Genomic DNA, 25,429 nt, shown 5'->3' on the forward strand with positions numbered 1-25,429 from the left:
CCACTCCAGTATTCTGGCCTGGAGAATTCCAAGGACTATACAGTCCATGGGGTCGCAAAGAGTCAGACACGACTGAGAGACTTTCCTTCACTCACTCTATAATGGCATACATGGGGAAAAAATCTAAATGAGAGTGAATATATGTATATGTAAAACTGATTCACTTTGTTGTACACCTGAAACTAACACAACATTGTAAATCAACTGTACTACAATTAAAAAATTGTTTTAAATTTTGATTAGACTGATTTGATTATATGATGCTGAACGCAGAAGATTAAGCTAAAAGATGACAGATGGTTGGATTAAAAAGATGAGACTTCCTTCATGAATTATTGTCTACATATGGACAAAACCAGTCCACTTAGCCTGCCTAGGTTGGTGCCCCAGGGAGTTTTCCTCACTGAAGCAAATTCTGCTTGTTCAAGTCTTCGTTTGCATAATAACAGCAGAGGAAGCTCAAAGTGACTCAGGTGGTACTCTTGGAATTCTTTTTAAGATATAGATATGAAACCAGTCCCTTGGCAAAAATAATTTCTTTTTCACAACCTTTGTTTTTTTTGTTTGTTTGTTTTTACTTTATTTTGCTTTACAATACTGTATTGGTTTTGCCATACATTGACATGAATCGGCCATGGGTGTGACTGGGAACTCATGTACAACCTTTGGTTTTAATATTCAGAAGAAAGCACTGCCCAGCCCAAGGTAGAAAGAACTAGGATCTTCATTTTAATGTCACTACTCTTCCCCTCCTCATCCTTACTCCCACCACTTGTGTCCTGACAATCCAGCCACCTATTCCATACACAGACCAAGATTTAAAAAATAATAAAATTGTGTCCTTTCTCCTATCAATGGTCCATTGAGACTTCTCTCACGTACTCTTTTTCTACCCACCCTCTTCTTCCTAATCTGCCATCAAAAAGTGACTTCTTCTGGACTCTTTTAGGATTATTTTCTGATCATGGAATTTTTATGTCATCTTATGTATAACACATAAATGTAATTTATTCATTATTTCAATAAACAAATATTTCCTGAGTACTTGCTTCATATAAAGCACTGGAAATACAGCAGCATACTAAACAGATATGTAGGTTTGTGGAACCTACATCCTACTATATTCAACTCCTTCCTCAATGAATTGATGGATGGATGGTTGAAACAAACGTCTCTCTATAAGGTCACTCCTTGAAAGGACCAAGGAGACACAGCCATTTATCTCCACCATAGTGGAGAGTAATAAACTCTCCACGATAGTTGACAGGTCAGCCATCTTTTCTTAAAATATACTTTACCCATTCCTATTCCCCAGCTTGCCTCACATTGCTTGTAATGCCTCCCGCTTGACCTGCTTGATATCCACTCAACTTATGCTGAATAAGCCCCATCTCCTCCCAAAACCCCTCTCAAACTGATTCTTTAGCCAGCAGTGGCACCTTCCTTCTTTAACCTGTAGAACGCTTATGTATTATAACCAGGCTTTACAATTACTTCATATTCCCTGAATGCCCAGGATGGTATCTTTGCCAGTGCTATAATGCTCCCTTTAACCTAGTGTAGTACCTTCCATTTAACAGGAAGTTTAGTGAAAGTGTTGATTAGCTGAATAGTAAGAGACTGTGGGGGGCTTTCTAGGAGGCACTAGTAAAGAATCCGCTTACCAATGCAGGAAACATAAGTGATGCAAGTTCCAAAAGATCCCCTGGAGGAGCACATGGCAACCCACTGCAGTATTCTTGCCTGGAGAATCCCATGCACAGAGGAGCCTGACAGCTATGGGCCATATTCACAAAGAGTTGGACCTGACTGAAGCTACTTAGCACACATGCACACAAGACACTGTGGATATTCATGGGACAGGTTGGGGTATATGAATCAGAATCACTATTCCAGGACTTCCAGTCAGAGACATTCAAAAATGTATGCACCCTGGAATGTACAACAGGGGCCCCAAGATCTAATTTTGAAATATACTGGCAATGAAAGAGAAGATTATATTAATGTCAGAAAAACTAACTTGTGCCCTGTGAGAAGTTGTAACCATTCCACATCTGTAACACCTATAGAGGAAGATCACTGCAGATGGTGACTGCAGCCATGAAATTAAAAGATGCTTAGTCCTTGGAAGAAAAGCTATGACCAACCTAGACAGCATATGAAAAAGCAGAGACTTTACTTTGCCAACAAAGGTCCATTTAGTCAAAGCTATGGTTTTTTCAGTAGTCATGTATGGATGTGAGAGTTGGACTATAAAGAAAGCTGAGCACAGAAGAATGATGCGTTTGAACTGTGGTGTTGGAGAAGACTCTTGAAAATCCCTTGGACTGCAAGGAGATCCAACCAGTCCATCCTGAAGGAAATCAGTCCTGAATATTCACTGGAAGGACTGATGCTGAAGCTGAAGCTGGAATACTTTGGCCACCTGATGTGAAGAGCTGACTCACTGGAAAAGACCCTGATGCTGGGAAGGATGGAGGACAGGAGGAGAAGGGAACAGAGGATGAGATGGTTGGATGGTATCACCAACTTAATGGACATGAGTTTGAGCAAGCTCCGGGAGTTGGTGATGGACAGGGAAGCTTGGTATGCTGCAGTCCATGAGGTCACAAAGAGTCGGATGCAACTGAGCAACTGAATTGACAGAGGAAGTGATTCAATTCAAAGACCCAAGTTGTGCTGCCAGAAGCACTTTTCTTGTAATTTGGGAAATGCTCTCAAACAATGTGGTTATAGATGAGACTTTATTGAAGAACCCTCAGCTGAAAGCTGACAGCAAGTCAGCTGAGCCCAGGGGTAGATAGAGTTTAGTCAGTCACGCAGAGAAGCAGCATCAACTTTCCATCTGCAGATAAGGAAAAGCCTCAAAGAAAAATATTTGAAAATTTCCAATTACATTTGACAGAATAGCTACAAAGCTTATGTACAATCGCTTTAGTGAGTTTTAAGGCTTTAAAATTGTATTTAGTTTCACTGCACTTAAAAAAAAATCTCTGAATATTCTGTCAGGTGAGCTTCCCTGGTGGCTTAAAGAATCCTGAGATTCTTTAGACAATAAAGAATCCACCTGCAATGCAGAAGGCCCAGGTTTGATCCCTGGGTCAGGAAGATTCTCTGGAGAAGGGAATGGCTACCCACTCCAGTATACTTGCCTGGAGAACCCCATGAACAGAGGAGCCTGGTGGGCTACAGTCCGTGGGGTCACAAACAGTCTGACATGACTGAGCAATAAGCGTGCATGCATTCTATCAGGTACAATATAAAATGAGTAAAGAAAATATACTCTTGTTTCTAGAAACATTGACTCCTAGAAGTTCTCCTATGTCTGCTCTTTTTTATCTTAGAATAAAATTTTAAATCTCTGATACTCTTCTGCTATTTATCTTCTCTTTGTTTCATCTCTTTTCTCTTGGAATTAAACTTTTGTTTTTCTTTTCAAAGTATTTACATTTTAAATAGGTAACACATTCACATGCTCAAATATCAAAATGTATAAGAAAATACACAGTAAAAAGATACTTCCCCACCTCTCTCCCTACAGGTAACCACTGTTATTGTTTTGGTTTTTTTTTTTGTATGCCCTTTAGAGAAAAATTTTTAGCATACAGTAGCTGCAAATACAAGCAAATATTGCCTCATCTTTGGAATTAAAACTTTCATATCACAATATGTCCCACTCCATCGGGGCAGGGTTGGAGTACCTTCTGGGAGGAAGTGCCTTGCACCATTCCTGGAGTAGAATTAGGGATGCTATTATATAGGAAGCACTCAGTAAATGCTTATGGACCTAAAGAGGCTACTGCAGGAAGAACAGAGAAACGCACACACAGCCTGACTTCTGTTCCTCCACTAATGCTATGAACTCACTCAGATTCTCATGTGAAGCAAGGGGACCTTACCTTGTGCCCCCCTCAAGAAGTCCCTTCAACCTGATCCTATTTCTCTACCAGAGTGTTTTTGAGTATGGGATGGAGGAAATGAATTTTTTCTAAGGAGAAGACACGAAGAAATGAGGAAAGGAAAGCAACTAAAAGAAGGATGCAGGAGAAGAAGGGGAAGGTGGAATCCAGAGAAGCATGAGCCCCTTTGAAAGGGAAGGGTCAGATGAAAGCCACTAAAAATTCTGATCATCACCTGAACCCCATTCCATCCCCATTGCATCGCCATCCTTCTGTCAGACATAAGGTGTGATTCAGGACACTGAAACACTCGAGATTAGGACTCAATAAATTTATCATGACACAGTGATTACTGAACACTAGCGCCTGGAGAAAACATTCCAAGCCAGACTGGCAGTGCCTGTGCTGACAGTGCTCTTTTCCACATCTGAGAGGCCATGACTTTTAGTCCCATGACCTAAAACATCTGCTGAGTGTGAAGCCTCAGCTCCTAATCTCCTTTATGTTATGCTTTGCTGTCTGAAACAAAACCTCTCTCTCAAAATAATTTTTTAAGTTCTCTAGACTTATATCCTCTTATCTCATCCCAAAGAGTGACTTACCATTCTATCAAAAACAGATCTAAGTCCCAGAATAGAGAATGTCACATGTACCTCTCCCTTTGAGGAACTATGGTCCTTCTTTCACATGTAGCTGTGAACGTTTTTATAACAGATATCAGAAAATCTCCAGAGTCTGATCAAAAACATCTGCTTCCTTCATGCAGAGAATGTTCACCATATTACAAAAATTAAGTTTGTATTTCCCATTCAGTGTGTCTTTTGACAAATTCCAAAGCGCTGTCCTGCTGATTAAGACAAAGATACAATTACAGAACAGATTAAACAAATCACTTGCAATCTATGGCCAGCATGATGACAAAGAGGGCCAAGAACCCTCCGCTCCTCTGGGTGCCATCAGGAGAGGGCCCAAGGTGGAAGCGCTCTCTCTGGGCACTCATGCCCCATCACCATGTAACGCATGATGTAAGATGAAAGCATCTGCTGACTCTCAGGTATAATCATCACCAGGGTGGGGGTATAATTAAAGTACGGATAATTTCCCTTGAAGAAGATAAAAATTAAGAATTATTAATGATCATAATTAGCCCTGTTATATCTAAGAATCACAAAATGCTTTACAAGCTGTAATTATCACAGCTCCCCCTCTGAGGAAGGGATTCATATCAGCTCCTTGTTTAACAGGGGGTGAAGTGATGGGCACGGGGGGAAGGCCGAAAGGGGTGGAGTAATGCTTCTCTGTCATCTGTCCTGTAAAGTGGCGAAACTAGAGAGAGGCCCCAGAAGGGCTGACTCCCATTATGGTGTATGCCCTCATCCCCAAGCCACCACCCCAACTGCCAGGACTCCATCTCAAATCAAGCCACTCATCTCATTCTGACTTGCTGGACATTTAAACTGCTGTAATGCAATAAAACTGTTCCATATCAGCAAGGATTTTACTAAACACTTAGTAGAAATAATAGATACAGCATTGCCTTCAAGGAACTTAAAACCTAATGAAGAAGACAAAACAAGCATCCATTAAATTAGAGAAAAGTATGGAAATTACACATTAACCAGTGCTAGGTTATATGATGCTGACTAAGAAGGCTGAGCGCCGAAGAATTGATGCTTTTGAACTGTGGTGTTGGAGAAGACTCTTGAGAGTCCCTTGGACTGCAAGGAGATCCAACCAGTCCATTCTGAAGGAGATCAGTCCTGGGATTTCTTTGGAAGGAATGATGCTAAAGCTGAAACTCCAGTGCTTTGGCCACCTCATGCGAAGAGTTGACTCATTGGAAAAGACTCTGATGCTGGAGGGATGGGGGGCAGGAGGAGAAGGGGACGACAGAGGATGAGATGGCTGGATGGCATCATGGACTCGATGGACGTGAATCTGAGTGAACTCCAGGAGTTGGTGATGGACAGGGAGGCCTGGCGTGCTGCAATTCATTGGGTCACAAAGAGTCGGACACGACTTAGCAACTGAACTGAACTAAAGCATGCTCTGGAAAAAAATTTCAATTGTAAGATCATTATGTATAAAGGTCAAGCAAGGTTTTGGGAGTAGATGGAACTTGTGTGGGGCCTCAGAGAAAATACGTTAGGTTTTGGACTGGCAGAGGTGGGGTTCCAGGGGATAGGTCATTGAATAAAAAGAAACAACAGGAAAATTTGAAAGGTTTAACATACAATTAAAAAAAAAAAATGTCTTCACTGAAGAAATGTTTAAAGAACTTACCAATGAAACTTACTTTCTTTAAAGCCATCTAAAATTATCCTACTTAGATATTTTCCCAGAATCCACATCATGGCTCACACTGGGTTTTGGAGAAGCCCATTAGACTGAGGATGACAGTAGAATTTTCACTGTTTTACCTAAATTTTCATTTTGGTGGTTTTTCCAATAAGGCCAAGACAGACCCAGGTCCTGCTAGAATGCCACAGAATGTCAAATATATTATCTACTTTTTCTGGGTCGAGAAAATGGGTTCTGTGGTCTCTATCTCTGCAAAAACCTAAGACCATCTCAGTTCTCTGTCTGTTACTCCAACAGAGCTCCACACACAAAGATTTTAGCACAGATGAGGCTTCATGATGGATCTAATAATTATAAAGCATCTGAATGATATAAAGTTTATAATCTCTTTTCAATTCCTCTTCAAGAGTTCAAATCTCAAAGCCAAGAAACAGTACAACACTGCAGCTGTGCTCTGAACTTACCATCATTAACCCTTGATAAAGAGGAACATTTTTGCAGAACTGAGCGCAGGCAATTGGATCATTCTTGGGCCAGTCGGTGACATTCTCTGACCTCTCAGTCTCCAGTCTATAAAATAAATATAAAGAGACTTTTTGCCTACAAAGGATATAGAGATCTTCAGGTGATTAAAAAAAAAACATTTTTTAATGAACCACAATGAGTGACATTGCCACATTTCAAGTATTCCAAGTTGGTCTTCAAAAATAAAATGAATGAATAAGTTAGGAATTGATAATTTTCTACATTCTCTGACATTTACCAACATTTTAAGGAATGAGAAAGCAGAGAAAATAATTTCCTATCTAAGCATTATGTCAGGAGGTCCTTTTAAAATAATATTGTAAACTAATGATACTCTTAAATACAAGAACATTATATAACAATGAGGATCACTTCATTAGGAGAATATCAAATCTAATTTTAAAGTTTAGCATTTGAACCTACTTACAGTGGAAACAGTGTCTGACTTTATTTTGGGGGGCTCCAAAATCACTGCAGATGGTGACTGAAGCCATGAAATTAAAAGACGCTTAGTCCTTGGAAGAAAAGCTATGACCAACCTAGACAGCATATTGAAAAGCAGAGACATTACTTTGCCAACAAAGGTCCGTCTAGTCAAGGCTATGGTTTTTCCAGTGGTCATGTATGGATGTGAGAGTTGGACTGTGAAGAAAGCTGAGCACTGAAGAATTAATGCTTTTGAACTGTGGTGTTGGAGAAGACTCTTGAGAGTCCCTTGGACTGCAAGGAGATCCAACCACTCCATTTTGAAGGAGATCAACCCTGGGATTTCTTTGGAGGGAATGATGCTGAAGCTGAAACTCCAGTACTTTGGCCACCTCATGCAAAGAGTTGACTCATTGGAAAAGACGCTGATGCTGGGAGGGATTGGGGGCAGGAGGAGAAGGGGACGACAGAGGATGAGATGGCTAGATGACATCACTGACTCGATGGACGTGAATCTGAGTGAACTCCGGGAGTTGGTGATGGATAGAGAGGCCTGGCGTGCTGCAATTCATGGGGTCACAAAGAGTCAGACACGACTGAGCGACTGAACTGAACGGAACAGTGTTTCTGATAATGGACTGAGAACAGCAAGGAAGAGAGGCTAGTTCTCTTAGGTGTTCTCTTAGGTGTTCAGGTTTTTAAATATTTTCTCTCACATTGTACTGACTTTAAACAAACTGGATAAGAGAGCCACTGAACTCAGAAGGGAATGGCAATCCACTCCAGTATGCTTTCCTGGAGAATCCCATGGACAGAGCAGCCTGGCGAGCTATGGTCCATGGGGTCGCAAGGAGTCGGACATGATTGAGCGACTGAACTGAACTGAAGAGAGCCACCACTGAATTTAAGGTTTAGAGTCATACAGAATGGTGAAGGGTTTTTTCTGTTACTGTGAATGCAATTGCAGCAACTTTCTCAAGGATGTTCAGAAGCATCTTCCCTTTGGGTTTGCTTCTATATTTGTTTCTGCTTGTTCAGCTATTTTAGATGATTGACGTGTGAGTTGCTCAGTCATGTCCAACTCTTTGCAACCCCACAGACGATAACCCACCAGGCTCCTCTGCCTATGGGATTCTCCAGGCAAGAATACTGAAGTGGATTGCCATTCCCTTCTCCAGAGGATCTTCCTGACCCAGGGATCAAACCCGGGTCTCTTGCATTGCAAGCAGATTCTTTACCATCTGAGCTACAGGGAAGATCTACTAGATGATTAATATTTCCCCTTTATTCTCTTAGAACCTAATAAATGTCCAGTCCTTTTTTGAGTGTATTGACTATAGGAGTGTAATGAAATCATACAAATGCATCCAACCACCTGGACTGAGGTCCTGTAACAGATCACACAGGCAGATAAAAACAGAATCAGACATAAGGCAAGGTTTGTTGAGGGAATTACTTGAAAGACACCCATAAAAACGGCTATTACCCTCTGTGAGATACAGAGGTTCTGTGATGGTTTGTGGTTACAGTGTATATAATGGTCATGATGATTCCATCTTAGAATTCAAAGATTAAGAGAACTCTGCTGCTGCTGCTGCTGCTGCTGCTGCTGATAAATCTCGTCAGTCGTGCCCAACTCTGCAACCCCATAGACAGAAGCCCACCAGTCTCCTCTGTCCCTGGGATTCTCCAGGCAAGAACACTGGAGTGGGTTGCCATTTCCTTCTCCAATGCATGAAAGTGGAAAGTGAAAGTGAAGTGGCTCAGTTGTGTCCGACTCTTAGCGGCCCCATGGACTGTAGCCTACCAGGCTCCTCTGTCCATGGGATTTCCCAGGCAAGAGTACTGGAGTGAGGTGCCACTGCCTTCTCCGAAGAGAACTCTATAAAACCCTAAATAGAAGTCAAAAAGAGATATCTTCATTCTTCACTAAGGAGCTGCTACATCAAGTTTGCTGAGTCCAAGAAATGGTGACAGTTCTAAGAGAACCCTTAGATCACAGACATTGAAGCTGATGTCCTTAAGGATGAAGAATTGAGCCAGGCTTACAATTGTCTTCCCATTGCCAATCAATTCCACTTTCCTCTTCACCCCACTTCCAGGATAGCAACAAGGGAAGGGACGAATGGAATTCAAGATCACTATCATTCAGACCAACTTGAACATTAAAATATAGCCATCAGGACTTAGGTCCCAAATCTTCATATTCCATTGGAGGATCCTACAAAATCTCATCAAAATTCAGAAAACCTATACTTGCCTCTGTTGGACAAGGGAAGAGAGAGAAATGCCAAAAACCACTGAATCATTTAATAGTCTCCATGAACCTATTACAAACCAAAGTTTCATACTGGCTGAAATGTAAGGATGAGAGTTAACCAGGGATAAAATCCAGGTTCTTACAATAAAATAATGCTGATATGTGCAAATAATCGCCAGAGTTGAGAAAGCCCTGACAGACATAATGGGTCAGAATGACTGATTACCTTAATGTGCTTCCACGAGAACCAGACTCAAGTGTTTAGGTGTCATAATCATCAGTTACTGGGGCTGAACAAGATAATTATATCTGCAATAATGCATTACACCAGCTCTTTTCCTCCAGGGGCATCAATATGCTAATGAGAACAGAAATGAGCAAATTTCATTTAGATAGAATATCACTAATAATAAAATTTCACAGATTTCAAGTTCTCTTATGAACAATTTGATGAAAACATATTTTTAAGTACCCTTGAAAATTATTTATTAAGTCATGATCTCCAATCTGTAGGAAAATCATAAGACCAAAGAATATAGATGCAAATGTTTTCCCACCAGCATTTTTAGAGAAGAAATTAAAACTAGTTCCTTAAAAACTGTTGTTGACCTAGAATGGCCTCAGGCAGTCCCATGGACTGTCATATCCCGGAAAGAAATCATCTGGGTCTCATTAGTTTATGCCAAAATTTTTGTTTAACCTCAGTCTAGAATTTATATCTTTTATAAAGTAAATGGTTTACAGGTCACTACTTTGTAATGAAATTGCAATTAACTAAGATTCTGAACATGAATTTCTTTATTTAATTTTAACAATTAAGAAAAATTAAAGATTCTGCCAAATATTCTATCCTTTCATGTTAGGTGGAGCCAGTACTCTGTCAGGAGGAAAGGTCTGTGAACCTCGTGCCAAAGAGCTACGTGAGCAAACAGCAAGATAAACAAGTCATTCGTGGAGACAGAGGTGGAGCTGGGCTTGTTTAGGAATGAATCAGGCCATCCCACAGAGTGGGTGTCTCCTTTCTAAGTTGCTCTTCAGGGCACAATTAAAACCTCTATAAAAGGCCCAGCGCCCAGCTGTTCAGTACACCTGCCAGCAGTGTCAGCGAGCACTTGACCTCTTCCTCTGGTGAAGTGGGTAAGTCCCATTCGGTGGGATTATGTTCTTCCGTATGATTCTTCATTTTCCAGCTGTTGTAGATGTTGGGGGGCAGTGGTTAAGTAGGGTCTATGTGACAGATGGCATCAGTATCTTACAGATATACCTGCTGCTGCTGCTGCTGCTGCTGCTAAGTCACTTCAGTTGTGTCCAACTCTGTGTGACCCCATAGATGGCAGCCCACCAGGCTCCCCCATCCCTGGGATTCTCCAGGCAAGAACACTGGAGTGGGTTGCCATTTCCTTCTCCAATGCATGAAAGTGAAAAGTGAAAGTGAAGTCGCTCAGTCATGCCTGACTCTTAGCGACCCCATGGACTGCAGCCTACCAGGCTCCTCCGTCCATGGAATTTTCCAGACAAGAGTACTGGAGTGGGTTGCTGTTGCCTTCTCCAACAGATATACCTAATTCCTACTAACTCCATGTCATCTTTCTATGGAGCACTTAACTCTATAAGTTTGTTCAGACGTCAGGGGTTGGAGGATGGTCATATATGACTGATGTGGCTCATCTTCCTAAAAACAGCTTGCCAGCCCTCAGTTCTCTTTTATTTATTGCTTCTACCCAATATGGACTATGTTCATGTGGTTATGGCACCTGAGGTATTGAAGTTGAGAAGCAACTAAAGAAGCCAGCTTTCCAGGTTCAGTCTGACTCACCAAATCTGGCAGCCAGTCAGAAAGCACCTAACAGAAACTTACAATGATTGAATACTTGTAATGCATAAGAATTACGGCTAATAACATGAACTTTGTTTTCTGAATTGATATATATAAATATTACAATACCACCTTTGACTAGGAAGTAGTACTTAAGAGCTGGTGACTTACGAATTATACTTCTAGATTTCTAAAGGACTATATACAGTTAGGAAATAACCTACATGCCCTTTTTATTGTTCCAGTTACCACCAGATGTTTTGCTGCTACAATTAGGTTTACTTATCCATTTCAGACAGCACTGCATGGAGACACAAGCCCTTTAAACAGGCAATTTACAGGCTTCCCTGGTGGCTCAGATGGTAAAATGTCTGCCTGCAGTGCGAGAGACCAGGGTTCGATCCCTGGGTTGGGAAGATCCCCTGGAGAAGGAAATGGCAACCCACTCCAGTACTCTTGCCTGGAAAATTCCATGGACTGAGGAGCCTGGTAGGGTACAGTTCATGGGGTCGCAAAGAGTCAGACATGACTGAGCGACTTCACTTTATCCATTTTAAGATCCTTCACTTTTTGGTTTCCACCTATCCTCTTTGCTCAATTTTAGAGGAAAATTCTTATGAGTAGTAACCTATCAAATCTAAATATCTACAATCTTCACTGTCTGATTTGAAAAACACTAGGGAATAGGAAGAAAGAGAAAGGATATGGATAATACAAACTGGGTAGAATATCAAAAACTAACTACAGGATAGCCTGAGATGCATCCCTGGCTTGAAATTTTTCAGGATCTCTTCCCTTTTATAAGCACTACATGAAAGTGAACGTCAGTTAGTTGTGTCCGAAGCCTTGTGATCCCATGGACTGCAGCCTGCCCGGCTGCTTTTCCATGTAATTCTCCAGGCAAGAGTAGTGGAATGGGTTGCCATTTCCTTCTCCAGGGGATCTTCCCCACCCAGGGATAGAACCAGGGTCTCCTGTGTTGCAGGCAGACTCTTTACCAACTGAGCCATATTCAAAGATAAAATGCTTTGAAAGTCCCAGTTGAAAATACTTTGGTAAAGTCAAATTACTTAGGGATCTGCCTGAAACTGTGGAGAAAGCCTCCCCAAGATCAGAAACAGAGTTTGACTCTGAATCCAATTTTATTGTTCTAGGTTTACTGGAACTTGAAGGAAGAAAAAAATGTCTCCACTTCTGAGAAGCATCTTTAATATCACTAAAATTTTCAATCAATATGCCTCACATGATTGTGATGGGACAACACTAAGCAAGAAAGACCTGAAGAATCTCCTTGAGAGGGAATTTGGAGAAGTCCTTCGGGTAAGAAATAACAAGAAACGGAAATTTCTCTACTGATTTAGAGCTATGAAATTTCTTCTCAGGAGAGACCAGAGCAAGGAATGGTGACTTTATATTCATTTATTGCCATGACAGTTCTACACCATATTCCCCATTCATGTCTGAGCCTGAAGGTAATTAATTAGTTACATAATTATTTAATCAGGCTCTTCTCTAGTAAAATGGCATTTCTGCAAATGTTTTGTTCTGTTTTCAAACATGGGCTAAAAATCAAATCCGCATACTGGCTATTTCAGACAGAAATGGCTGCTGCAAATCTTCATAAATTTCCACTGCTTTCTCTCTTGAGGATGAATTCATTCTTATTTACCCAGCTATAACTTGTGTTCTTTTGATCAGCATTAAATTATAAGATGCAAAAATTTCCAACGAATGTATGCTTTAAAATTAGGTTGTTCACGTTTTACATGCGGACAAGACCATACAACTGAGTGTTTCTCTAATTGTTCTTAATGTCTTTTGAGTACCAACATATTATAAAATATACAGTGTGTGTGTGGAAGTTTACTACCTGTAAATAGCACATTGTAAAAGTTTTGATTTCTTTTTCAGAAACCACACGACCCAGAAACTGTAGACCTGGTCCTGGAACTTCAGGATCGCGACCGTGACGGGCTAATAGATTTCCATGAATTCCTCGCGATCGTTTTCAAAGTGGCTGCAGCTTGTTATTACGCTCTCGGCCAGGCCTCGGGGCTAAATGAGAAAGAAGCCAAGTGTGAGGGAAAGGGAAACCCGTTCCAAGATCGCAGGAGGGAAGACCAAAGGAGATTCGAGCCCCAGGACAGACAACTAGAAGAACGCAGGCTGAAGAGGCAGGAACTGGAGGAGCTCGCTGAGGAAGAGGAGCTGAGGGAGAAGCAAGTAAGACGTGAGCAGAGGCTGCAAAGGCGAGAACAAGAAGAGTATGGTGAGGAGGAAGAGCTGCAGCAAAGGCCCAAGGGTCGGGAGCGGGAGGAGCTTCTGAACCGAGAGCAAAGGTTCGAGAGGCAGGAGCAACGGGAGCGACAGCGCCTCCAGGTGGAACAGCAACAGCGGCAAAGAGGAGAGCTGCGGGAGCGCCAGGAAGAAGTGCAGCTCCAAAGGCGGGAGACTCAGGAGCTCCAGAGGGAGCGTCTGGAGGAAGAGCAGCAACTGCAAAAGCAGAAGCGCGGGCTCGAGGAGCGGCTCTTGGAGCAGGAGAGGCGGGAGCAGGAGCTGCGGCGCAAGGAGCAGGAAAGACGGGAACAGCAGCTAAGGCGAGAGCAGGAGGAGGCGACGCAGGAAGAGATCAGTGAGCGGGGCGCGAGCCGCACCTCGAGGTGTCAGTGGCAGCTAGAAAGCGAGGCCGACGCCCGTCAGCGCAAAGTCTACTCCAGGCCCCACAGGCAAGAGCAGCAGAGCCGCCGCCAGGAGCAGGAGCTGCTCGAGAGACAGCAGGAGCAGCAGATCCGCGAGGAGGTGCAGAGCCTTCAAGAAGACCAGGAGAGGCAACGACTCAAGCAAGAGCAACGCTACGACCAAAACTGGAGGTGGCAACTAGAGGAGGAAAGCCAGAGACGCCGCTACACACTGTACGCCAAGCCAGCTCAACGGGAGCAGGTGAGGGAGGAAGAGCAGCTGCGGCTTAAAGAGGAGCAGCTGCAGCGGGAGAAGAGGCGCCAGGAACGAGAAAGGCAGTATCGGGAAGTGGAGCTGCAGAGAGAGGAAGAGCGACTACAGCGGGAGGAGGAGCAGCTGCAGAGAGAGGAACGCGAGAAGAGGAGGAGCCAGGAGCATGAGAAGCAATACCTAGAGAAAGTGGAGCTGCGGGAGGAGGAGCAGCTGCAGAGAGAGGAACGCGAGAAGAGGAGGCGCCAGGAGCGCGAGAGGCAATATCTAGAGAAAGTGGAGCTGCAGGAGGAGGAGCAGCTGCAGAGACAGGAACGCGAGAAGCAATACCTAGAGAAAGTGGAGCTGCGGGAGGAGGAGCAGCTGCAGAGAGAGGAACGCGAGAAGAGGCGCCAGGAGCGCGAGAGGCAATATCTAGAGAAAGTGGAGCTGCGGGAGGAGGAGCAGCTGCAGAGAGAGGAACGCGAGAAGAGGCGCCAGGAGCGCGAGAGGCAATATCTAGAGAAAGTGGGGCTGCGGGAGGAGGAGCAGCTGCAGAGAGAGGAACGCGAGAAGAGGCGCCAGGAGCGCGAGAAGCAATATCTAGAGAAAGTGGAGCTGCAGGAGGAGGAGGAGCTGCAGAGACAAGAACGCGAGAAGAGGCGCCAGGAGCGCGAGAGGCAATATCTAGAGAAAGTGGAGCTGCAGGAGGAGGAGGAGCTGCAGAGACAAGAACGCGAGAAGAGGCGCCAGGAGCGCGAGAGGCAGTACCTCGAGAAGGAGCTGCAGCGGCAGGAAGAGCGACTGCAGGAAGAGGAGCAGCTGCTGAGGGAGGAGCAGCTGCTGAGGGAGGAACGCGAGAAGAGGCGCCAGGAGCGCGAGAGGCAGTGTCTCGAGAAGGAGGAGCTGCAGCGGCAGGAAGAGCGACTGCAGAGACAGAAGGAGCAGCTGCAGAGAGAGGAACGCGAGAAGAGGCGCCAGGAGCGCGAGAGGCAGTATCTAGAGAAAGTGGAGCTGCAGGAAGAGGAGCAGTTGCAGAGAGAGGAACGAGAGAAAAGGCGCCAGGACCGTGAGAGACAGTATCTCGAGAAGGAGGAGCTGCAGCGGCAGGAAGAGCGACTGCAGAGAGAGAAGGAGCAGCTGCAGAGAGAGGAACGCGGGAAGAGGCGCCAGGTGCGCGACAGGAAGTATCTCGAGGAGGAGCTGCAGCAGGAGGAAGACCGATTGCAGAGAGAGAAGCAGCTGCTCAGAGAGGATCGCGAGAAGAGGCTTCAGGGGCTCGAGAGACAGTATCTAGAGAAGGTGGAGCTGCAGCGGGAAGAGGAGCAGCTGCAGAGAGAGAAGAGGCGCCAAGAGCGGGAAAGACAATATCGGGAAGAGGAGCTGCTGCGGGAGGAAGAGCGACTGCACAGAAAGGAGCAGCAGCTGCAGAGAGAGGAATGTGAGAAGAGGAGGCGCCAGGAGCTCGAGAGACAGCTAGAGGAGGAGGAGCTGCAGCGCCTGGACAGGAAGAGGCAATTCCGGGATGAGGATCAGCACCAAAACGAAGTTCGTAATAACAGGGTTTACTCCAAACACCGAGAGAACAAAGAAAAGAGCCAGCAACTGGATGATTCCCGGGTGCGGGAGAGTCAATTCCAGCAGGATCGGCGCCCCCTGCAGGATGAACAAGAAGAGAAAAGAGAACGCGAGCAAGAGAGGAGGAGCCGGCAAAAGCGTGACAGGCAATTCCCAGCTGAACAACTGCTGGAGCGAGAGCAGCAGAAGGAAACCGAAAGGCGAGACAGGAAATTCCGAGAGGAAGAACAGCTGCTGAAAGGGCAAAGAGAGGAGAAAATACGCTATCTGGAAGAAGACAGAAAGTTCCGGGAAGAGGAACAGCAGCTGCGCCGCCTGGAACGCGAGCAACAGCTACGCCAGGAGCGAGATAGAAAATTCCGCGAAGAAGAACAACTGAGCCGCCAGGAACGAGACAGAAAATTCCGTGAGGAAGAGCAGCTCCTGCAGGAAAGGGAAGAACAGCTGCGCCGCCAGGAACGCGACAGAAAGTTCCGCGAAGAGGAACAGCAGCTGCGCCTCCTGGAACGCGAGCAACAGCTACGCCAGAAGCGCGATAGAAAGTTCCATGAGGAGGAACAGCTCCTGCGAGAAAGGGAAGAACAGCTGCGCCTCCAGGAGGGCGAGCCGCAGCTTCGCCAGAAGCGCGATAGAAAGTTCCGTGAGGAGGAACAGCTCCTGCAGGAAAGGGAAGAACAGCTGCGCCGCCAGGAGCGCGACAGAAAGTTCCGTGAGGAGGAACAGCTCCTGCAAGAAAGAGAAGAGCTGTGCCGCCAGGAGCGCGAACCACAACTTCGCCAGGAACGCGACAGAAAGTTCCGTGAGGAGGAACAGCTCCTGCAGGAAAGGGAAGAACAGCTGCGCCGCCAGGAGCGCGACAGAAAGTTCCGTGAGGAGGAACAGCTCCTGCAGGAAAGGGAAGAACAGCTGCGCCGCCAGGAGCGCGACAGAAAGTTCCGTGAGGAGGAACAGCTCCTGAAAGAAAGCGAAGAACAGCTCCGCCGCCAGGAGCGCGACAGGAAGTTCCATGAGAAAGAACACCTCCTGCGAGAAAGGGAGGAACAGCAGCTGCGCCGTCAGGAACTTGAGGGGGTCTTCTCCCAGGAGGAACAACTGAGGCGCGCCGAGCAAGAGGAAGAACAGCGACGTCAGAGGCAGAGAGACAGGAAATTCCTCGAGGAAGAGCAGATCCTCCAGCGCGAGCGAGAGGAAGAAAAGCGCCGCGCCCAGGACAGGAAGTTCCTCGAGCAGGAAGAGCAGCTGCACCGCGAGGAGCAGGAAGAGCTGAGGCGCCGGCAGCAGCTAGACCAGCAGTACCGGGAGGAGGAGCAGTTTGCTAGGGAGGAGAAGAGGCGTCGTCAGGAACAAGAATTGAGGCAAGAAGAGCAGAGACGCCGCCAGGAGCGGGAGAGGAAATTCCGGGAAGAAGAACAGCTCCGCCGCCAGCAGCAGGAGGAGCAGAAGCGTCGCCAAGAGCGCGACGTGCAGCAGAGCCGCCGCCAAGTGTGGGAGGAAGACAAGGGCCGCCGGCAGGTCCTGGAGGCTGGCAAGCGGCAGTTTGCCAGTGCCCCAGTGCGCTCCAGTCCGCTCTACGAGTACATCCAAGAGCAGAGATCTCAGTACCGCCCTTAAGAGATGCTGCCAAATCCCGACATCTGCCGAAGCTTCGAGCAAAGGAAAATGAGAATCACTGAGTACCAAATGACTCTGGTTGTGGGAAAACTCTGGTGTTAGAATAACTCTTTTTTTACAAAATCTTAATCTATACTTTTTCATGTGCTTTGTACTTCTGCCTTTTATTCTTCCTTAAATAGTTCTTTAGGATGTCTTTGCTCTTTGGTGCAGATTTGGTGTGCATTTTTAAAAAACATAAAAGCCATTTAATTTGTGTAAGGAATTTTGTTTGGGAAACACGTTCATTCATTGCTTTCAGAAGTAACAAAAATATTGTGTCCACTTGAGATTCAAAAGAATGGGTCAGCTTTTTTATTGTTGACCCATCTTATAGAGAGCTCAGATATTTTTTATGTTCAAGTTGATATTTCTTCCTGGGCCTAAATTATGTTAATATTTATCTCCAAATAGCCTCCCACTTTTTGTGGCATAATTAGCACAGAATCTGCAAGGGGACCGAATTTTTCCAAGAACCCCTGAATAGTGCAGGAAGAATGGCTTCTCCAGAAAAAGTCTCTGAATTCAGCCCATAATTGGAAGAAATATCTTTAAGACTTGGAATTAGATTTCTTTTCCATTTAATTCCATAAATACTTAAAATATCATGAAGCAAAAAGCAAGGCGTTTCTCAAACAACTCCAGAGTTCAGACTTTAAAACCATGTCTGCTGTAGTCTGTAGCATTCAGTTCCTTTCCCCCAGTCTTGGATGAGCTTGAGAATATTACTGCCTTTGTTAATTTTAGCTGAGAAGGGACCTGCTCAGGATCCTGTAAACATCTGTCTTGCTCTAGAGCCAACAAGAGATCACAGACCATTTGCGGGTGGGGGAAAGGGAAGTTTTGTGGACAGAAGGGCAAGTCCCTAGAGGACCTTTGACAAGCCCTGTCAGCCCACAATCCTTTGAGCCCTACTGATACTATCTTGGAGACATGTTAAAATAACTGGACTGTGTAAAAAATTAATAATAAATATTTTGGCAATTATTTTTGTCTGTTTTAACTGTGCATCAAACCATAACTCAAGATTTAATGGTCTGGGAACTGACATAACTTTCCAGTCATTTAAGGGTATTTGGTTACTATTATTGATGTCTAATTGTGAAAAAGAAAAAAAAAAAACTATTCTCCACAACCATTTTTTTCTCTATTAGAGTGAATGCTATATTATTTCCACGCTCAAGTTAGGATTCTTTTTCCAAGTATTTTTATTCTTGACTCTGCAGCTGTCTTTGTTCTTTTGAAATGGAACATGTCCTGCCTTTTGCCTGTGGAAAACTTTGGTCAAAGAAGTTTAATCAGAGAAATGAGAACACATAGAAACAAAGGACAACAGTCAAAGGAGACCAAATAATAATAAGGTAATCATTAGGTCAGTTTTCATTCCAAGCCAAAGAAAGGCAATGCCAAAGAATGTTCAGACTACCACACAATTGCACTCATCTCACATGACAGCAAAGTTAATGCTCAAAATCCTCCAAGCCAAGCTTCAATTCAGTTCAGTCACTCGGTCATCTCCGACTCTGCAACCCCATGAATCGCAGCATGCCAGGCTTCCCTGTCTATCACCAACTCCCGGAGTCCACCCAAACCCATGTCCATCAAGTCAGTGATGCCATCCAGCCATCTCATCCTCTGTCGTCCCCTTCTTCTCCTGCCCCCAATCCCTCCCAGCATCAAAGTCTTTTCCAGTGAGTCAACTCTTCGCATGAGGTGGCCAAAGTACTGGAGTTACAGCTTTAGCATCATTCCTTCCATAGAAATGCCAGGGCTGATCTCCTTCAGAATGGACTGGTTGGATCTCCTTGCAGTCCAAGGGACTCTCAAGAGTCTTCTCCAAAACCACAGTTCAAAACATCAATTCTTGGGTGCTCAGCTTTCTTCACAGTCCAACTCTCACATCCATACATGACCACTGGAAAAACCATAGCCTTGACTAGACGGACTTTTGTTAGCAAAGTAATGTCTCTGCTTTTGAATATGCTATCTAGGTTGGTCATAACTTTTCTTCCAAGGAGTAAGCATCTTTTAATATCATGGCTGCAGTCACCATCTGCAGTGATTTTGGAGCCCAGAAAAACAAAGTCTGACACTGTTTCCACGGTTTCCCCATCTATTTCCCATGAAGTGATGGGACCAGATGCCATGATCTTAGTTTTCTGAATGTTTAGCTTTATGCCAACATTTTTGCTCTCCTCCTTCACTTTCATCAAGAGGCTTTTTAGTTCCTCTTCACTTTCAGCAGTAAGGGTGGTGTCATCTGCATATCTGAGATTATTGATATTTCTCCCAGAAAACTTGATTCCAGCCTGTGCTTCTTCCAGCCCAGCACTTCTCATGATGTACTCTGCATAGAAGTTAAATAAGCAGGGTGACAATATACAGCCTTGACGTACTCCTTTTCCTATTTGGAACCAGTCTGTTGTTCCATGTCCGGTTCTAACTGTTGCTTCCTGACCTGCATACAGATTTCTCAAGAGACAGGTTAGGTGGTCTGGTATTCCCATTTCTTTCAGAATTTTCCACAGTTTATTGTGATCCACACAGTCAAAGGCTTTGGCATAGTCAATAAAGCAGAAGTAGATGTTTTTCTGGAACTCTCTTGCTTTTTTGATGATCCAGGCGGATGTTGGCAATTTGATCTCTGGGTCCTTTGCCTTTTCCAAAACCAGCTTGAACATCTGGAAGTTCAGGATCATGCATTGTTGAAGCCTGGCTTGGAGAATTTTGAGCACTACTTTACTAGCATGTGAGATGAGTGCAATTGTGCGGTAGTTCAAGCATTCTTTGGCATTGCCTTTGGGATTGGAATGAAAACTGACCTTTTCCAGGCCTGTGGCCACTGCTGAGTTGAACCAAGAACTTCCACATGTTCAAGCTGGATTTAGAAAAGGCAGAGGAACTAGAGATCAAATTGCCAACATCCATTGAATCATAGAAAAAGCAAGAGAGTTCCAGAAAGACATCTACTTCTGCTTCGTTGACTATGCCAAAGCCTTTGACTGTGTGGATCACAACAAACTGTGGAAAATTCTTAAAAAGATGGGAATACCAGACCACCTGACCTGCCTTCTGAGAAATCTATATGGAGGTCAAGAAGCAACAGTTAGAACTGGACATAGAACAACAGACTGGTTCCAAATCCAGAAAGGAGTGTGTCAAGGCTGTGTATTGTCACCCTGCTTATTTAACTTGATGCAGAGTACATCATGAGAAATGCTGGGCTGGAGGAAGCACAAGCTGGAATCAAGGTTGCTGGGAGAAATATCAATAATCTCAGATATGCAAATGACACCACCCTTATGGCAGAAAGTGAAGAGGAACGAAAGAGCCTCTTGATGAAAGTGAAATAGGAGAGTAAAAAAGCTGGCTTAAAGCTCAACATTCAGAAAACTAAGATCATGGCATCTGGTTCCATCACTTCTGGCAGATAGATGAGGAAACAATGGAAACAGTAAGAGACTTTCTTTTCTTGGGCTCCAAAATCACTGCAGATGGTGACTGAAGCCATGAAATCAAAAGATGCTTGCTCCTTGGAAGAAAAGCTATGAACAACCTGGACAGCATATTCAAAAGCAGAGATATTACTTTGCCAACAAAGGTCCATCTAGTCAAAGCTATGGTTTTTCCAGTAGTCATGTATGGATCTGAGAGTTGGACTAAAAAGAAAGCTGAGTGCTGAAGAATTAATGCTTTTTAACTCTGGTGTGGAGAAGGCAATGGCACCCCACTCCAGTACTCTTGCCTGGAAAATCCCATGGACGGAGGAGCACGGTAGGCTGCAGTCTATGGAGTAGCTAAGAGTCAGACGTGACTGAGCGACTTCACTTTGACTTTTCACTTTCATCCATTCGAGAAGGAAATGGCAACCCACTCCAGTGTTCTTGCCTGGAGAATCCCAGGGATGGGGGAGCCTGGTGGGCTGCCGTCTATGGGATCACACAGAGTCGGATACGACTGAAGTGACTTAGCAGCAGCAGCAGCAACTCTCGTGTTGAAGAAGACTCTTGAGAGTCGCTTGAACTGCAGGGAGATCTAACCAGTCCATCCTAAAGGAAATCAGTCCTGAATATTCATAGGAACGACTGATGCTGAAGCCGAAGCTTCCATACTTTGGCCATTTGATGCGAAGAACTGACTCATTGGAAAAGACCCTGATGCAGGGAAAGACTGAAGGCGGGAGGAAAAGGGTACAACAGAGGATGAGATGGTTGAATGGCATCATTCACTTGATGAACATAAGTTTGAGTGACCTCCAGGAGTTGGTGATGGACAGGGAAGCCTGGTGTGCTACAGTCCATGGGGTCACAAAGAGTCAGATACGACTGAGTGACTGAACTGAAGCATAGTCAAAGACCTTTAATTCCTTCTCAAGAGTTTTAGATAATATTCTGAGCCATATCCTGTGAGCTGTATTATAGATACCAAAATCCCCACCAGGTAGAGAGGTTAACTACATGATGACCAGACTTTAGCCATGACATAAGGTGCCACAATTCTGACAACTGGCCTCAAAGAAATGGAAACAAATGGATCCTGGAATTGAAGATAACTATATCTAAAACAACCAGCATGATGCTGGTCAGACCATCAATGCCAATTTGAAGATGACTGTCAGAGATGACTGTGCTGTTCTGCGTATACTCCCCTCACCCTTCACTTCTGTCTATAAAAGCTCTTGCCCCATTGGTTGCCAGTGGGGGCAGTCGGCCTTTGGACAGATGTCCACCAACCCCACCGCCAGTTGCCAGAATCTGAAGAAGAGCAAACTTTGCTTTCTACAAACCTGGCCTGTTTATTGGCTTTTAAGCAGCAAGCAGCCATATCTCACATACCTTTTAGTAACACTTTCTGGTGGTGACACACTGCTCATGACAAATAATAGTACTTCCAGTATTTGTTAATATTTCCTTCTAAGAATACAGCAGCTTCTTGGTCTCTGACGTCTGATGAGCCAACAGAAAAAAATGGCCTGAAACTTCAGCTCGGCAATACAAAAATTAAATGACCTCTTGATTTAAGCAACACAATCCATGAGGTGACTTAGTCAGAAGGTGCTTACTAACAATCCGGCCAAAAGCATCAGACTACCATCTAAAGATCCAAACACCCCTGTTCCACCTGCTGGAATCTATATTTAATAGTCACACCTTGGTAACTAGGAATAAATCCAAGAAGTACCATTTCTAATTTTGAGGGTCATGATTGAGAAGATTTTCTAAGGTAGACACAACATTTTGGTCAATGGTGGAGACAAGAAAGCTAAGCTTATGGCTCCTGAGTATCATTCTGATAGAGTAAGGTGGCACTTTTTTCAAGGAGCAAGAGCTTCTCTCTCACTTTAACAAAATAGCAGATGCCCACTAAAGACAAATCTTGGGAATCCCCTGGTACTATCTTGGAGCGCCATCTCTTTCAAATGATTTCTAACTACAAAAGTACTTTCCTCTTAAGTGTATGCTTTTACTTACTAAGAATCTTCACAGAAACCCTGGAAAGAGCCTCACTGGCTTTCCCCAGGGTCCTCTCAGTAGACACTCATTCCAGAGCCTCCTTATAAATCCCAACCCCAGGATGCTTCTAAGTGACAGTTCAACATAATAACCATGATAAAAATAATGAAAGTCCTTCACACTTCTTGCAGCACTTCACAAGATGAGGAAAGAGCCAATTTCCAAAGAAGAAAGTATTGTTTCACAATTGTTTCACAATTATAATAGCATGTACTTAAAAAAAAATCAGCCAGCCTATGCCCTATGGCTCTTATTTTAGCATGCTGACAGGAGAACATGCTGGTAGGCAACCCTCCTGCTCCACCAGGATAATGTACATGCATGGGAAGAACCTTGAGGCTTTTGGGAAATTGGTTGCTTAACTGATAGCTTAAGGTGAACAGCTTCAGATTCCTGAACTCCAAAGAAGATTTAACTTCAGGACCAGGGACCAAGCTTGATCACTCAAGAGCTTTTGTATAGCAAAGTTTTATTAAAGTATTAAAAGGGACAGAGAAAGCTTCTGACACAGACATCAAAAGGGGGATGGAGAATGTCCCCCTCACTAGTGTTAGCTAAGAGAGTTATATACTTTTTAACTAGTTATTATAATAAATCAAAAGAATGTCTCAAGGTTGTAAAGATCTTACTAGACCCACTCCCATAATTTACATTTTAAGATAACAGGATTAGCCAGAAGGTTTACAGGAAGGAGAAACTGTCCTCAAGCAGGATACATTGTTTTTACATAATCCTTAGTACAGAGTTTAAACTGAGTTGTTTGTTGTGTAATCATCAGTTCCTGGCTTAAAGGAAAAAAAAAAAAAACATTTTATGTGACTAGGACTAAGGAATGTAGAGAAAAAAGATGTTTGTCCTTTCCACCTCCTTGAGAATTCCAGACCCCTATTTCCGCTTTGAGAGCCCTAGACCCCTTTCTCCTCCTCGGGGACCCCGGACTTATCAACCTGCCTAAGAACTGACTCTTATTAACTATAAACTGTGGTCCTAGTATGATTAGATTGACTAGATTTCTGTGAGTATGGTTTCAGTGTGTCTGCCCTCTGATGCCCTCTTGCAACACCTATCATTTTACTTGGGTTTCTCTTACGTTGGGCGTGGGGTATCTCTTGATGGCTGCTCCAGCAAAGCACAGTCCCTGCTCCTTACCTTGGATAAGGGGTTTCTCCTCCTGCTGCCCTTCCTGACCTTCAGCATGGGATGACTCCTCTAGGCCCTCCTTCGCCCAGGCAGCCACCACAGCCTTGTCTAACTCAATGAAACTAAGCCATGCCCGTGGGGCAACCCAAGATGGGCGGGTCATGGTGGAGAGGTCTGACAGAATGTGGTCCACTGGAGAAGGGAATGGCAAACCACTTCAGTATTCTTGCCTTGAGAACCCCATGAACAGTATGAAAAGGCAAAATGATAGGATACTAAAAGAGGAACTCCCCAGGTCAGTAGGTGCCCAATATGCTACTGGAGGTCAGTGGAGAAATAAATCCAGAAAGAATGAAGGGATGGAGCCAAAGCAAAAACAATACCAGCTGTGGATGTGACTGGTGATAGAAGTAAGGTCCAATGCTGTAAAAAGCAATATTGCATAGGAACCTGGAATGTCAGGTCCATGAATCAAGGCAAATTGGAAGTGGTCAAACAGGAGATGGCAAGAGTGAACGTCAACATTCTAGGAATCAGCAAACTAAAATGGACTGGAATGGGTGAATTTAACTCAGATGACCATTATATCTACTACTGCGGGCAGGAATCCCTCAGAAGAAATGGAGTAGCCATCATGGTCAACAGAAGAGTCTGAAATGCAGTACTTGCATGCAATCTCAAAAATGACAAATGATCTCTGTTCATTTCCAAGGCAAACCATTCAATATCACAGTAATCCAAATCTATGGCCCAAACAGTAACACTGAAGAAGCTGAAGTTGAACGGTTCTATGAAGACCTACAAGATCTTTTAGAACTAACACCCCCCAAAAGATGTCCTTTTCATTATAGGGGACTGGAATGCAATAGTAGGAGGTCAAGAAACACCTGGAGTAACAGGCAATTTGGCCTTGGAATACAGAATGAAGCAGGGCAAAGACTAGTAGAGTTTTGCCAAGATAATGCACTGGTCAAAGCAAACACTCTCTTCCAACAACACAAGAGAAGACTCTACACATGGACATCACCAGATGGTCAACCCTGAAATCAGATTGATTATATTCTCTGCAGCCAAAGATTGGAGAAGCTCTATACAGTCAACAAAAACAAGACCAGGAGCTGACTGTGGCTCAGATCATGAACTCCTTATTGCCAAATTCAGACTTAAATTGAAGAAAGCAGGGAAAACCGCTAGACCATTCAAGTATGACCTAAATCAAATCCCTTATGATTATACAGTGGAAGTGAGAAATAGATTTAAGGGACTAGATCTGATAGATAGAGTGCCTGATGAACTATGGAATAAGGTTCGTGACATTCTACAGGAGACAGGGATCAAGACCATCCCCATTGAAAAGAAATGCCAAAAAGCAAAATGGCTGTCTGGGGAGGCC

The 25,429-nt window shown here is 44.2% G+C and overlaps 1 protein-coding gene across 1 annotated transcript; it reads left to right on the forward strand.

Moving 5' to 3' along the window:
• The first annotated feature begins 12,409 nt into the window (after positions 1 to 12,409).
• Positions 12,410 to 17,350, forward strand: TCHH (trichohyalin). The gene is made up of 3 exons (XM_068964895.1): positions 12,410 to 12,547; positions 13,139 to 14,991; positions 15,112 to 17,350. The coding sequence occupies exons 1-3, from the start codon at positions 12,410 to 12,412 to the stop codon at positions 17,342 to 17,344; spliced, it is 4,224 nt and encodes a 1,407-aa protein (XP_068820996.1). The 3' UTR covers positions 17,345 to 17,350.
• Positions 17,351 to 25,429: the final 8,079 nt, after the last annotated feature.

The sequence above is a fragment of the Capricornis sumatraensis genome, chromosome 2 (genome assembly GCF_032405125.1).
Source record: "Capricornis sumatraensis isolate serow.1 chromosome 2, serow.2, whole genome shotgun sequence".
In the NCBI taxonomy this organism is placed as follows: domain Eukaryota; kingdom Metazoa; phylum Chordata; class Mammalia; order Artiodactyla; family Bovidae; genus Capricornis; species Capricornis sumatraensis.

Excerpts from the sequence above, each read along its gene's own strand:
- TCHH (XM_068964895.1), top strand. The coding sequence starts at position 12,410 with ATGTCTCCACTTCTGAGAAGCATCTTTAATATCACTAAAATTTTCAAT. Across the intron at positions 12,548-13,138 it reads AATTTGGAGAAGTCCTTCGG|AAACCACACGACCCAGAAAC; the intron begins GTAAGAAATAAC and ends TTTCTTTTTCAG. Across the intron at positions 14,992-15,111 it reads GAGCAGCTGCTGAGGGAGGA|AGAGGAACGCGAGAAGAGGC; the intron begins GCAGCTGCTGAG and ends GCAGCTGCAGAG.